Here is a 14805-nt window from a genome sequence, read left to right as displayed (position 1 = left end):
ACTCTTTCATTTGATTTTAAATAAAAATAACTAAAAATATATATATTGTAAGAAATCTTCACTCAAATTTTTTATTCTTTTAAAAAAAAATGTATTATGATCATCTTAATGCAATTTTCCATGTAATGCACAAATAAAAAATAAATACGTGTCCTTTTTTAGAAAAAAAATCTTTATTAAATATTGAAATATTTGTATACATATAACAATAAATGATTTGTTTTGTTATTACAAGTTGGGAAAAATCAAAAGTAGCCGGTCCGTATGAAAAAAATATGGATATGATAGATAGATAATAAGGTGTGCATCATTTTAAGTGCCATTGGGAGGATAAAGTCATCCATATGATAGCATGATTACCACTACAAAATAGAATTAGTAACAATTGTTTGATCTTTATACTAATATTTTAAATAAAATGTCATTACAAGCACATCTGTTAGGGAGTAAGTCAACGTTAACATAGTTTTAAAAAGGAGTGAAGGTGGGAAGTCAATCGGGGGACACGACAGAAAGACCAGAAAAAGAAGTGAAGCTAGAAAGCTGCTAATGTAGACGGAACCCTAGCAGAGTTCATGGGCAGAACAGTATGGCTCAGGGCTGTCTTTTCACTAGTTTGAAAGGGAAAGTGTTATACGGCGAAATGCAAGACACAGCAGTATACATTCTATACAGTTAAACCATTCCTTTTGAGGTTTATGCCTTGTTCTCACAAAATTGTAGCGCCATCAACCCTTTTTTTTTGGCAAGGATGGTGCCATGTCGCTGGGTGAGTAAAAAAAAATTAAAAAATTAATTAAATTATAAAAAACTGATTAAATTAATTATAATTTTAAAAAATTAATTGATTTGGTTCAGTTTTATAAGTTTAAAATTGAAAAAATTAAACCAAATTCAAACAGAAAAAAAAAATCAAACTAACAAACTGAACCAAACTGATTTAAACCAGTTTTTATTTTAAAAAATCAAACTAAATAAAATTAAAACATATCAATCTAAATTAATTTTAATTTTTAAAAAAAAATTAATTTAATTATTTTTTTAATAAAAACCAATCGGAATAAAAAATAACTAGTCCTGCCATATTAGAGGACTTTTTTGTTTTTTTTTCTGTTTTTTTGGGTACTTTTTTATGTAAAAACTTTATCTTGTCATGGTAATTAACATGAGGTTTTTTAATAAATTTTTTATATTAATTATAAAAAAAGTAGAAGGAATAAAAATTGTATGCAGCATTCACACTGCATTGTTATTACAAATTTCTAGACCAAAAACTTTATCGATTGAATATGAAGGGATTATTTAGAAATATAATCTAATTTTTATTTTTAAAAAGTTAAATTTTTTATTTTATTAAAAATTAATTTTTTTTATTTTTTCAGATTATTTTGATGCATCGATCTCAAAAATAATTTTTTTAAAATAAAAATATTATTTTAATATATTTTTAAATGAAAAATATTTTTAATCATATCCATAATTATAATTACAATTCCAAATATACCCTAAAAATTTGTTTATCCATATTTGCCTCGTATTAAAAAATCTGAATTAAAGCTTGATTGGCTTTTTGAGAAAAGAGAGTACGTAATTGGTGTTTCATGAAAATTTTTAAGATGTGTGTCGTGGATACAAATGGGTTAATTCGAGATTTAAGTTTAATTGATATTAAATTTATAATTTAAATATCTTGTACATCTGGCGTTTCTAGCTAGAAGAAAGCTTAACGAGTCAATCTAAAGATTTAATGGGCCTCTACTAGCAACGACTTAGAGATCCTGAGCATGAAGATTTGATTTGATTTGATTTAGAATCAGCGAGCAGTGTCTAAACCTACTTAATTAATTGACAATTTCCGAATTTTGGTAATAAATAAGCAGAATATAATGACTGTCCACACGGGTGATTTTTCTTTCTATAAAATGGCAACCTCGTTTATTATTTTCAAATGGAAATCAAAGCGAGAATATAGCTATAATTATATGCTCATAATAGTGCCCTTATTCATCAATTTCAACTATATAATTCCGCGAAGAATATAAAGCTCCTCGTTCAATTTCACAAAAGATGGAGCATCCACTATTTATCGTCCTCGTCACCTTGTTTATCATCACTTCTCGTGGGATCTCCCAGGTTAGTGACTGCAAGCCTGGGAATTATGGGTCGAAAGTTGCAATTACCATAGTAGTTGATCAATCCGGCATGGGAAATCTTAAAACAATTCAAGAAGCCATTGATTCCATCCCAGCAAACAATGATCAATGGATCAAAGTTCAAATTAATCCTGGCACCTACACGTAAAAATTAAGCTCTTTCTCTGCAATCTTTTCTTAACTTAATTAGCATGTGCTAGCTCTTCTTCTTGAACCTTGCTTTCTTCATCCATGTTAATACACACACACACACACTAGCAATATAATCAAGTATTTATGTCGTTGGTTTTATTTTATTCTTTAACTTCATGAAAAGAAAAGTAATCTCATGGATTATGGTGTAATCATGTGCAGAGAACAAGTAGCCATTCCAATTGACAAGCCATGTATTTTTCTTGAAGGACAAGATAGCAGCATCACAACGATTACTTATGATGCACATGAAAGAACTGATCTTAGCGCTACTTTTGCCTCACGACCAACCAATGTTGTTGCGAAGGGTATAACCTTCAAGGTAAAAGTTTCAGCTTTTCCAATTCATCATACACTAGCAATATCGTTTTCACTAATTAATAATAAAATTTGTGTTTATTATTGATCTTTTACGGATAAGAAAAAGAAAAGAAGATCGAATATGTGTTTACATGAGTTTTTTTTTCTTATAAAGAGTAGTATGTATGTATAGCATTACTCAGAAAATATATATACAAGCACGAATTGGATAACTGATGAAATCATTGCTTGTTTACCGACGAAGCAGAATTCATATAACCGTGGTGCAGTTCCGGCGGTTACAGCAGTAATTTATGGAGATAAGACTGCTTTCTATAATTGTGCTTTTCTAGGGTTTCAAGATACAATATGGGATGCCCTAGGCCGCCATTACTTCTCTAATTGCTACATTGAAGGAGCAGTAGATTTTATATTTGGTGTTGGCAAATCTTTTTATGAGGTAAGTTTTGCCAAGGAATAATCTTTATTTATGTATTTCCTTTTCAAGAAGGAATCTCAACAACAAAACCATCGATCTCATTTATAGTTCAACTAATCCTTAAGTGCTCCTCTGCCACATAACACAAGATAACGTGTCTTAATTAAGCAAAACACTAACTTAAATTAATTAAAAATAAAGCAGAAGGAAACGGGTTTATCTTATAATTACTTGATTTTCTAAGATAGTATACCTTCTTAAAATAATAATATATAATAAAATATTACATATATAAATATATGCACTAAAATCATAAGTCATATAAATACTTCAAAAGGATATATATATATATATACTTGATTACATATTGAGAAATTAAATCGAACTGAAAAATAATGTATCCGATGGATGATTCATGCAGGGTTGCTCAATAAATGTCATTGGTGATGGTTTTATAACAGCTCAAGGTCGAGAATTTCCTTTTGAGACTAATGGTTTCGTATTTAGTAATTGCACTGTCACTGGACTTCAAGGTTTTCAAGCTTACCTGGGGAGAGCTTATAGACCATATGCAACAGTGATATTTCAAAGCACGTTTTTATCTGAAGTGGTTCATCCCCTTGGCTGGGATGCTTGGCAATATCCAGGACAGGAGTAAGTTTATTGATTTTGCACTTATTTAATAATTAATCAATTAAGATTTCTAAAGAAGAATCCACATGTATTTTCTGATTTGGTGTTACTGCTAATTTTTTCTAGGAGTAATTTCACCTTTGCGGATATTGATTGCAAGGGACCAGGATCAGATACTTCAAAGCGTGTTCCATGGGAAAAGAAACTTGATGGAAGTCAGCTCGAGAAATTTTCAAAATCATCCTTCATCGACCGAGATGGATGGCTTGCCAAACTGCCTTTATGATCATGAATACGTACGGGCCTGTTGTTCTTGGCATTTGCCTTTCTAATTGTGCCCACCTTACTCTTCACACATCCATGTATCTAGCTTGCAAGAGAGAGCAAGCAACTTATTTATTTGATTAAATTATAATTTAATTAGTCCATATACGTTTTATTTTATAAGTTAGTCCTTTTTTTTTTAATTCTTGACCAATGTTGACTGTTAATTCTTTTTGAAAATCTTAAACTTCACCAAATAAACCTACCACAAAAGAAATAAACCTTCCTTAACCCCATCTCAAAAGGATCACACTTTAATTTATCCAAACAATCACGAAATATATATATATATATATACACCCTTCTACTTAGTTGGATCAAGACCAGAGGAGCGCATTAATGCTCCTAAACATGGCTTAATCTACGTGGAGATTTTCAACAACATCCTTCATCGACCAAATCTATTTTTAGCGGGACAAATCTTCAGGTATTTTTGCTCTCTTTTAGAGGGCAGGGCTCCGTATGCTACGGTCTTAGTGAGACAAACTTTTACATATAGAACATGGTCCATATTTAATTACACCCCAATTGCACAGTAAATCACATTTTAATTAATAAGATGGCCTATATCAAAGATCCAAGATAACCCATTTGTATACATATAACTAGTGGCTTCATAACCAAAACTCAATAGTATAAAACTTGGACTAATTTAATGAATTGATGTAAGACCTGAACTGATTTGAGTTAAAAAAAATTATCCATATCAAGTTAAAATTACAACATCTACTATAGTTGTTATATTTTTTTATTAGCATATTATTTAGAACTTATTTTTCTATAATTGAATTTAATTATAGTTTTTAATTTCAATTTAATTTATAAATAAATTGAATTGCTATATTTGATAGAGATAAATTTTAATTTTAATTTTTATATTACCCCATCATCTTTAATTTATTCTTTTAAAGGTTTTTTTTAAGAAATAGATAGATGAGTATTTTGAAAAAAAATTAATTTTAAGATTAATTTCTCCCATTTAAATCATGAAAGGAGGTCTCTAATTTACTTTTATATTATTATTTTAAATTAAATTTTTAACTTTTAATATAGTTACAAACATAAAATTTCATCAAAATCTTTAGAAATTAAATTCAATGAAACGAAGGTTGCTGTAATATTGTGATTTGGTCCTGATTCTCAAATTCCTTAATTTTTGTGGAACTTTGTATGGCATCATGGCAAATTCTAGTTAACAGCGTAGATATATTTGAGAATATATTTGTGATTATTTTTTAAAATAATTTTTATTTATAAATATATTAAAATAATATATTTATTATTTTTTAAAATTTTTAAATATTAGTGCATTAAAAAAATTTAAAAATATTAATTTAAAATAAAAAAATTAATAGCCCACCAAAACCTAGCCCACAGAAACTTCTAAAATAAAATAATAATAATAATGAAAACCAAAAGCAGCAGTGAGCGAGCCATCAAAACTAATGGCCACACAAGCAAGCAAAGCAAGAAGCATGCAAACTCCCACTTGAAGTTGAACTGTCCGCCTGTACGAGGACTCTTACAAAACAAAGCCACCATAGTCCACATAGATAAGGTTGTTCTTTCACCTAATCCCATAAAAAACCCTTTCATCCTTGGAAATCCCATATCAAAAAGGCCACATTGTTACTCTCTGATTATCAAAACTTGACACCTTTATTTCTCTCATGAAACCAAACCCAATAAAATTTAGCCAAAGGGGTCCTTGAATTTTGAATTTCTTCAAGGCTGCATGAGTATTCAAGACTTGTACAGCGCTAATTGTTTTTTCTTCAAGTTTGTTAACTTGAATTTGTTAAAGTTGAAGTCTTTGTCATGGCTATGGTCACAGTTTCACAGTCTTTCAATTTTCATGGATTCTTTGTTAGAAAAGCCTCTTTATTGCCATCATCTGCTTCGAGAGTTCGCTATAGCATCAATGATCGAAGATGGTTGAATTTGGATTCAGCTTCAAGTTCTTGCAGGTAGTTTTGTTTATTAGATATTTGGATTTTGTTTGGTGTGCTTGGTTGTTGAGAAAGTGAAGGAAATGAGAGAATTTGGGTATATCGAGGATTAAATATTGATTCTTGGGATTTTTGCTCATCTGGGTTTAGGAGATAGTCGGTTTGGCTTGTAATTTTTCCTAGAAAAAGTGAAATTTGAAAGTTGTGTAGTGTTTGGTTGCTGATAAAATGCAAATGAGGAAAGGGAAATAGTGGATATCAGTTTGTATATTGCTGTGCGTAAGTCTGTTATTGATTTAACTTGAATTGAATTGTTACATTTTGAAACCGGAAGAACTTAACAATTGGGCTGCTTTAAGTTTTTTTTCTAAGCAATTGTTAAGAAAAAGTTTTCTGTTTTCTGGACCTATATTTAGCTGCGTATAACATCTGGTTCTAAAATTTTATGCCTTTATATATATATATATGTTATATATATATGTTTATTTATTTATTTATTTTCTCGATGTCTCTATAAGCCCAGTTGATAGGAATAATTCTGAGAATTTTGAAACCTGCACAAATTTTGCTTGAATCAGCTGGAAAATCAAATGTTTGATGAATGTTCTAATAAGAAAATTAAATATTACAACTAATTTTGCAGGTTCAGGAATTTAAATTCAAGGTGCTCACTTACAAATACTGACTTGCACTTGAGCAATGTTCTCACTGAGGATGAGGCACCACAAGATTTTTCGGCTGCCGAGTGTGACTGTTCAACCCCCATTGTTCATCTCAAAACAGATATCCTTGAGAGTGAATCTCTTAGCTTACTAGCTGAGACAACTTATGTAGATAGTGTTTTGACAGCGTTGCCTGTATGCCTGTTGGCTTTTATGTTCCTTTGTTATTTGATTCTTAAGTTGGGATCCCTTTCCACATTATGATTGTCAAGTATCAGCATATTATTCTCTCATTGCTCTGTTGTTTTTGTCCTAGGTTTTATCGGAGGAGGAGCAGAATGCCCTTGCAGCAACTCCAGCCCATCCAGTTGGATTGTATGGTAAGTTTAAGGCTCTTCTGCCTTACATAACTAAGCACTGTTGTTAGCTTGAAAGATGTGAATGTGCTTTTAGAGTTAAACTATGTGTTACATTTTCCGTAGTCATATTTGTGCCCTCAGTTTCCGGTGTCATGTGCCACTGGTGCTTTCTGAAATGATGTTGGCGTGTGCCTTTGTGTCTTGCAGATTGGAAATCCCAGTCTCTTAGGTTGAAATCGGATTTTGATCCTATAATTTTTTTTGTTTAAGAAAAATAAAAGTTTTCTTTTAATCAGCATCTAGGTGATTTATATATTGGAACCTAATGGTGGAAGACCATTAATTTGCCTGATATTGCAGCTTTACTGCTCAGAAGGTATTTTGTTTCTCTGGTCTACTCGTGTCCTTATAATATTTCTTCACCTTTTATCAAAATAATTGGCTGTTTTTTGCATGATGATGCTTTTTTGTCCTGTTAAAATAGAAACACATCCAGTTGATGTCAGATCATCATAACATGAAAGACTTATGTGTTGCAGCACTTTATGCTAGTTCTCTAGCTGGAAATTTAGTGGAACAGCTGTGGAATTTTGCTTGGCCTTCTGCTATGGCGTTGCTTCATCCTAGCCTTCTACCAGTGGCGGTCATGTGTTTCTTCAGTAAGGTTGTGATTTTGCAATACATTAAACTGGATTCCTTTATTTGTAGCTTCAGGAATACTTTCTAACAAGCAATGTGTTAAACAGCTTGCCATAATTGTTGGCGGCCCTTTGGTTGGCAAACTCATGGATTATTCTCCTAGAGTACCTGCATATATGGGTTTAAATGTTGTCCAGGTAATTTTTATAACAACTTACATCCTAGCTGGATATAGACTATCTCTTGCAGTTCTTTTTTTTTTTTATTATTCTGTTTATGTCAGGCAGCTGCACAGTTGTTATCTGCAACAATGATAATTCATGCACATACTGTTTCTCCTACTGCTGTGTCATCTGTTCTTCTCCGTCCATGGTTTATTGTACTTGTGTTAGCGGGGGCTATCGAGAGGCTATGTGGAGTAGCTACAGGGGTTGCTGTGGAGCGTGATTGGGTCATACTGGTAGTCTTTCTGTGCAGTTATTGCCAGATTCTTTAATGGTTATTGTTTCTATCTCTTGGAAACTTTAGCAATCTCTAATGCAGTGTCCTTGTGTGTACAGTTCGCACGCATGAATAGGCCTATTGCACTCGCACAAGTAAATGCTGTTCTTAATCGAATTGATCTTATCTGTGAGGTGTGCACGGACTTGTATAAGTATGACAATAGTATAGTTTCTCATTACATATGCCATGAACTGCATATAACAGTAAATCAGTTCACTTCCATTGTTACTTCAGACATATAACATAAAATCAATTTGAACTTCGTAATAGGTACCAATTATGGAAATTTACTACTATTAGATCTCTCATTACACATGATTGCAGATAGCTGGAGCATCAGTATTTGGAATTCTTCTCTCCAGATATGAACCAGTGACTTGCTTGAAGTTTGCTGCTGCTTCAATGATCTGGTCGTTACCAGTCATGGTAATCACTTTCCTGCTATCTTCCTAGTTTAAAGAGTGTTCTGCTGTCATTTCTGACACCTGAATCCATTTCTCAGATTGGTCTCACATGGTTAACCAACAAGCTAGCCACTGGGGTTCTTGACCGTCCAAGATGCTGTCAAACCTGCTGTGGAGAATCTTCTGAAGAAGCTGCGGTTGATGCTGGCAGTATAGGTAAAAGTTAATGCCATTGACATTCTCAAGTTAGGTCACTGTTCTAGCTAACTTCATGGATTTGTTTTCTGAATAATCAGTGGATAGAGGTCTGGAAACTATCAAGCTTGGGTGGAAGGAATACATGCAGCAGCCAGTTCTTCCTGCGAGCCTTGCCTATGTGCTCCTCTTCTTCAATATTGTTCTTGCTCCCAGCAGTTTGATGACAGCATTTTTGACACAGCGTGGTACTTTACAAACTCTTTGCACAATTATTATGCAATTATCTTTATTATTAGAGAATTTTAGGCAAGTCTTAAAAGGGCTTTTTAAAATTAGCATCACTGAGATTTTGTTGTGCTATACTTGATTTCTTAAATCACCATATGCAATCATCTTCTTTGTTCAAATGCACACGTGTATACATTGATTAGAAACTATATTCATTGTATTGGATGGTTGTTTTTGCTTTATTGAATGAAGTTAGTCACTGCAAACTTTGCTATGTCAGCAGAAAGCAAAAGAAGTGATTTTCATGCACTGACACAATATCATTTTTTCTTTTGCTTTTTAAATGCTGATACTTGGAGATTAACTTCAAATTGTCTATGAACTTTTCTGTATCAAACCATTTTCTGACTTCTTTGAATTCCATGCTAACTCCAAGAAACCATATTGTTCAACAGGAGTTAATCCATCTGTAATAGGGGGCTTCAGTGGATTATGTGCTTTCATGGGTGTTGCAGCAACATTTCTGTCAGCCACCTTGGTCAAGCAACTTGGCATTTTAAAGGTTACATCCTCTGCTTGTTGTACTTGTTACAAGTCACCTAGTATTTGCTGCTTTACTCTGGCTCTTATAGTTTTCTGTCTTCAACCAGGCTGGAGCAGCTGGACTTGTATTTCAGGCTTCTCTTCTCTCCTTAGCTGTTGCTGTGTATTGGAGTGGGTCTCTTTCTCAGCAGAGCCCTGTACTCTTCTTCTTGGGATTGATTGTAAGCGTTTTCATTTATTTGTGTGCTTGTTTTCAATTCTAACTTCAGAATTGCTATCACACGTATACTTTTAAAATTTATCAAAATGGAAAACTTCTTGTAAACTTATCAAGTAAATTTGACTCTGGGTTGTAGCCAGAAGTAGCATTACCTAAAATCTAGTCTTTTAGAATTCCTTAACAAACACATGCTGTTGATGCTGATAGATGATGCTCTAACAAACACATGCTTGTTGATGCTGATAGATGATGCTCCCAGAAGTAGCATTACCTAAAATCTAGTCTTTTAGAATTCCTTAACAAACACATGCTGTTGATGCTGATAGATGATGCTCTAACAAACACATGCTGTTGATGCCGATAGATGATGCTCGTGTCCCTGCCCATAAATTCTTGCTTTTCATTAATACTAAGCTGTTAGTTCAGGTTTCTGAGAAAAAAATTGATCAACCTCTATATGCAGGTATTATCAAGACTGGGACACATGTCATATGATGTTGTGGGAGCACAGATTCTTCAAACTGGGATCCCAACATCCAAAGCAAATCTTATAGGCACAACAGAAGTTTCTGTTGCAAGTTTGGCAGAGTCTGTAATGTTGGGGGTTGCAATAATAGCAAATGATGCTTCACATTTTGGATTTTTGGCGATGCTATCTCTATTATCAGTGGTTGGGGCAGCATGGATGTTCTGCCGATTGTTGTTGAATCCAACGGATGAACAGAGAAGTCTTTTTGCAGTAGAATCCAACACATGAACAAACAAACATCTTTACTCTCTTGAGCCTCACTTTAATTCTTAGTGTAAGTATTTATTCTTCCACACGTGCTATATTGATTAAGTTGATAGCATAATTCTTAATGTTGCATGGTGCATATTTTGTCTTTATCATCTTTTGATCATCTCCAATCAAAAAATTGGTGAGTCGTGGCTGTTAGGGAAGGTCTTCAATATAATTCTCCCATCAAACTTCCAAAATTTTATTATCTTAAGGAGGTCTTTTTTCAAGTTGGCATGAAATATAAAGTTTCCATTCACTTTTATTACCATGTGTTGTTCTCCAGTCTAGCAATTGTCGCCCGAGTGCTGAAGGCTTCACACATTTGGCTAGATGTTATTATAAACTGTTGAGAATGGCACATGGATATATACCAGTCCGTACACTGGAATGTCTTGTTTCCTGACAAGTTGGTAGACTTGAAATTAAACTAAATTTCCATAATAGATGACTATATAAACTTTTGTTTTCCTTTCTAAAAGAATGGTTTTGAGCTCGTTGATGGTGGTAGATATGCTGCTCTGAGGATATAGAGGGCTAGCTGGAAAAAAAGAAAAAAAAATCATATTCCTTCATAGATTTTCAGTTGTTTTGCTGAACTGAAATATCTCCTTATCTAACAATCTCTACTTCTGATTTATGAACACTTGCAGCCATTTGAGTTACAGAATGCAGAGGCTTTTTGACTTAAACAGGAGCTAGGATTTAGCTGTAATACCCTTCAGGGTTGCTATGAAAATTTTCCCAGAAGAAGGCTTGAGGTATATCTGTTTCAGTAGTCACTTCCTGCTCGTCATTGCTATAATGGTAATATTTTTGTATGGTCTATAGCATGCCTTCTGTATTATATTCTACCATGTACATGACAAGCTTGAAACAAAGTTCTAGTCTTACTGGGCATATCCTACTTCACGCATAAACATGTAAACCAACTTGTAAATCATTGATCAATCCAATTCTTTTACATGATATTATAGTCGGGTTCTGGTTTTCTTTAGCCTCTAATCATTCTTCATGGAAGGACATGTTGCCCTGAACCAAACAGGGCTAACCTCAAAAAATGCCTCCCAACTATTCGGTTTATATCAATTTTGACTCCGAGTCGTGGAGTGGACTTGCCAACTCTACTGGTTGGAAGATGGCTAGGAAGTCATCAGATTGACTCGCCAAGCTGGCCAGGTTTAATAACACAATTGTTGGGAGGGAAAGTCCTTGATTCAATAAAGCAGGGAAAGCCTTCCTTGAATATAATATACCAGCTTAGTGTGCCGTTCTGTGTAGGCTATTGGTTAATGTAGTTTCAGTCAACTGCACGTACCCGTCACGCTGGGGCATTCCTATTCATTGGAAACAGTCCCACAGTTATTGTGTTGCTTTCAATACTGATTAATGTTAATGGTTAAGGTATTCTAGTACGATTTTTAAATTGAACTTTAGATAGACCATACCACACCATTTTAGCTCAAAAGTATTGTTAATGGGATATTTCTGTTCTTATATCCAATTCATTAACCTCTTGACTCAACACTTCAAAGTTACTGTAATCAGCTTTTCCAAATATCGAAGTGGGATGGTTTAAGTGCCCATTTATCTACGCGGCGGTAATGCCGTGTTTCAAACTGTGATTTGCTTTTAAAAACATGTGTAGTGGCTTCTGTTCCTTAGATGTGTGTGGATTGAGAAATTGCAATGTTCCTTTCCTATAAGACTGTAGATTATAAAAGCTATTTAATTATATTATGAAAACAGCAAGACCATCACATAATTCCCAACCATCAGACACCTCCCCCTCCCTCTCACCCTCGATTGCATAGATGTCTTTCTTTTCTTTTCACTTCAAAAGTCCATTTCTTTTTATCTTTCAAGAAAAGCAGGAGAGAAGAAAAGAAAGCGAGGAAAGGAAGAAAGAGGATCGATTTCAAGTTAGTGAGTATTTCCTCAGACTGAGTACCGTGAGATATATATATATATATATATAGGAATTTCAGGTAGCTATTATAGGCTATACAATGTCAAGGATTGAAAATCGTAGTTAAGCATGGGATTTTACATTAAAACAAGTTCCACAATTCATAGATGATGAGAAATGCTTTTCTGGAGAAATTCACTTGAAATAGTTGTTTTATATATATATATATTTTTATCAAATATATTATTGTCTTCCCTTAATCGTATTTTCTATTTTGGATGAGGTCTTACAACTAAAAAACTTGGGTCATTAAAATTCTAATTATTAATAAAATGAAGAATTATAATTATTAATAAAACATGGGAAAAAATAATAAAAAACACATTGAAAGTTGGAATTCTTTATTAGCTATCCTTCGAGTTCTCATCATCATATAGTTTTAGTTTTATTTTTAAACCTGGTTTTAAAAAACCTATACACGTAAACTTACAGGAGGAACATAGCAAGACCCTCCCCAGTAATTCCCTGCCAGTCTTTACTTGGCGACAGTGAAAAACATCAGAGGACACATCTCCCTCCCTCGATTGGATAGGTGTCATTCTTCTCTTTTCACTTCAAAAGTCCATTCTTTTTTTCTTTCAAGAAAGCAAGAGAGAAAAGAAAAGAAAGCGAGGAAGAGAAGAAAGAAAAGGGTTTGATTTCAAGTTACAAAGCTTCTAGGGAGCGAGGGCTAGAGACATACACGAGAATCAAGACATGGCAAAGACAAAAGGGGTCAGTCAGTAACACAAACACACACACACACACACACAGGGCCATATTACATCTTAGACTGAAGCTCTCCCGTGTTTGTCGCTTGTATTTTACGCATTGTTATTTCTTCCGTCCTTTCTTTTCTTCTTCACAGCAACTTCACTTCCTCTGTCACTTGTCAACTCAACATGCATTTAACTGTTTCTGGGCCTGCTTGATTTCTTCTCATCGTATGTGATGACACAAAGATACTTTCGTGATATAAATAAGTTTTCTTTCCCCCCAAAATAGCACATCTGAAATTAAAAAAGAACCACAGTTAGACAAAAATTAGATAAGTAGTACACTTCAAGTACTTGTGTTAACAGTACTAAGAATGGTGCAGCCCTTGGAATTGAAAAAAAAAATATTGTGAAGTTTACGCTAATTAAATGTAAGGCAACCTTAAAAAAAATTGAAAATTCTTAAAATTGTGTTATTGCTCCTTGAAAAATGATTTTTTTAAAATCAATATTTAAACTTTTACATGTTTATTTATTATTAAAAAAATTAATTAATGTGAAATAGCTTCTTATAAAAAAAATCTAACTTGTTTTTTAAAAAAGTATTTTTTAGATAGAATTCAATTTTAAAAAAATTACAAAATATCTTGTTATTTGTTAATTATATTAAATTTGATCATCAATTTTGTTATTGTTATATATTTTATTTTTAGCATTAATATATCAAAACCATTTAAAAATATCAAATTAATATTATTTACATGTTTTTTTAAATCATTAAAAAATATCAAATTAATATTATTTACATGTTTTTTTAATGGTATTCACATATTGATATAAAAAATAAAATATTATATTGTAAATAAAATATTATTTTAATATATTTTAAATTAAAAAAATACTTTTAAGAGATACATTACATCAAAAATACTAAACTTACACTAAAAAAAACATCACATGAAACATTAATCATTTAAAATTTAAAATTTCCAATAGCCAAAAAAAGAAGGAATTCACTCGCTAAAACTCAAGTTCGTTCAACTTGAATAATCACATTGTAGAGACAGATTATTTTAAAATTCATTTAATGTCAATTGTCTAATAATTGTTTTTCTATCTTGAATGGTGAATATGATTACCTAGAAAAGTCGTCCATCCTGAGCAAGATTAATCATTAGATCAAAACGGGTAGACAACTATAGCCTATGAATTATATATCATTGTTTTTTTTTTTTTTTGAGAAAAGAACAAGCAAAATCAATGGTTTTTCTTTACTTCTTTTCCTCTGTGAAGGGGTGACAGCTAAAATCCTTAACTTTGACACCAGTTAAGACGTCAAGACTATATCAAAAAAGGGCAGAGGATAAATATACTCCTTAAAGGTTATCATATTCTCAATATTCTCAATTTGATCACATCATAACTTAATTCAAGAACTTGTTTCGTTGAGAGATTTAGTTTTGATTTGGTATTGCTTCTCAACATGTTTTTTTTTTTAATAAAAAGTAATATCAAAGGGCTTAATAGAAAATGGGATAATAGTTGGAGGATGAAATTCTCATGTAAAAGTAGTTTGGAGCTATATATGAAAACAGAAGATATGGGGGGGGGGGGAC

At 32.6% G+C, this 14805-nt stretch overlaps 2 protein-coding genes across 3 annotated transcripts; both read left to right on the top strand.

The window, feature by feature from the left end:
- The first annotated feature begins 2067 nt into the window (after positions 1–2067).
- Positions 2068–4003, top strand: LOC105135740 (Pectin lyase-like superfamily protein). The gene is made up of 5 exons (XM_011040773.1): positions 2068–2297; positions 2508–2667; positions 2914–3105; positions 3506–3738; positions 3844–4003. The coding sequence occupies exons 1-5, from the start codon at positions 2068–2070 to the stop codon at positions 4001–4003; spliced, it is 975 nt and encodes a 324-aa protein (XP_011039075.1).
- A 1471-nt stretch (positions 4004–5474) lies between these two features.
- IREG3 (iron-regulated protein 3) lies at positions 5475–11504 on the top strand. 2 transcript variants are annotated; one of them, XM_011040637.1, is made up of 14 exons: positions 5475–6008; positions 6634–6847; positions 6969–7032; positions 7551–7675; positions 7758–7847; positions 7934–8110; positions 8211–8285; positions 8479–8580; positions 8657–8774; positions 8855–9001; positions 9440–9546; positions 9635–9748; positions 10211–10550; positions 11179–11504. In XM_011040637.1, the coding sequence occupies exons 1-13, from the start codon at positions 5860–5862 to the stop codon at positions 10502–10504; spliced, it is 1776 nt and encodes a 591-aa protein (XP_011038939.1). In that variant the 5' UTR covers positions 5475–5859; the 3' UTR covers positions 10505–10550; positions 11179–11504. The 2 variants fall into 2 exon arrangements, with proteins under 2 accessions (XP_011038939.1, XP_011038938.1); XM_011040636.1 differs by having other exon boundaries at positions 11173–11504.
- Positions 11505–14805: the final 3301 nt, after the last annotated feature.

Source organism: Populus euphratica, unplaced genomic scaffold (genome assembly GCF_000495115.2).
Source record: "Populus euphratica unplaced genomic scaffold, PopEup_1.0 scaffold271.1, whole genome shotgun sequence".
Lineage (NCBI taxonomy): Eukaryota > Viridiplantae > Streptophyta > Magnoliopsida > Malpighiales > Salicaceae > Populus > Populus euphratica.
Note: the sequence above shows the minus strand (reverse complement) of the source record. Positions and strands in the feature narration are given on the sequence as shown.

Excerpts from the sequence above, each read along its gene's own strand:
- LOC105135740 (XM_011040773.1), top strand. The coding sequence starts at position 2,068 with ATGGAGCATCCACTATTTATCGTCCTCGTCACCTTGTTTATCATCACT. Across the intron at positions 2,298-2,507 it reads ATTAATCCTGGCACCTACAC|AGAACAAGTAGCCATTCCAA; the intron begins GTAAAAATTAAG and ends AATCATGTGCAG. Across the intron at positions 2,668-2,913 it reads CGAAGGGTATAACCTTCAAG|AATTCATATAACCGTGGTGC; the intron begins GTAAAAGTTTCA and ends CCGACGAAGCAG.
- IREG3 (XM_011040637.1), top strand. The coding sequence starts at position 5,860 with ATGGCTATGGTCACAGTTTCACAGTCTTTCAATTTTCATGGATTCTTT. Across the intron at positions 6,009-6,633 it reads TCAGCTTCAAGTTCTTGCAG|GTTCAGGAATTTAAATTCAA; the intron begins GTAGTTTTGTTT and ends CTAATTTTGCAG. Across the intron at positions 9,002-9,439 it reads AGCATTTTTGACACAGCGTG|GAGTTAATCCATCTGTAATA; the intron begins GTACTTTACAAA and ends ATTGTTCAACAG.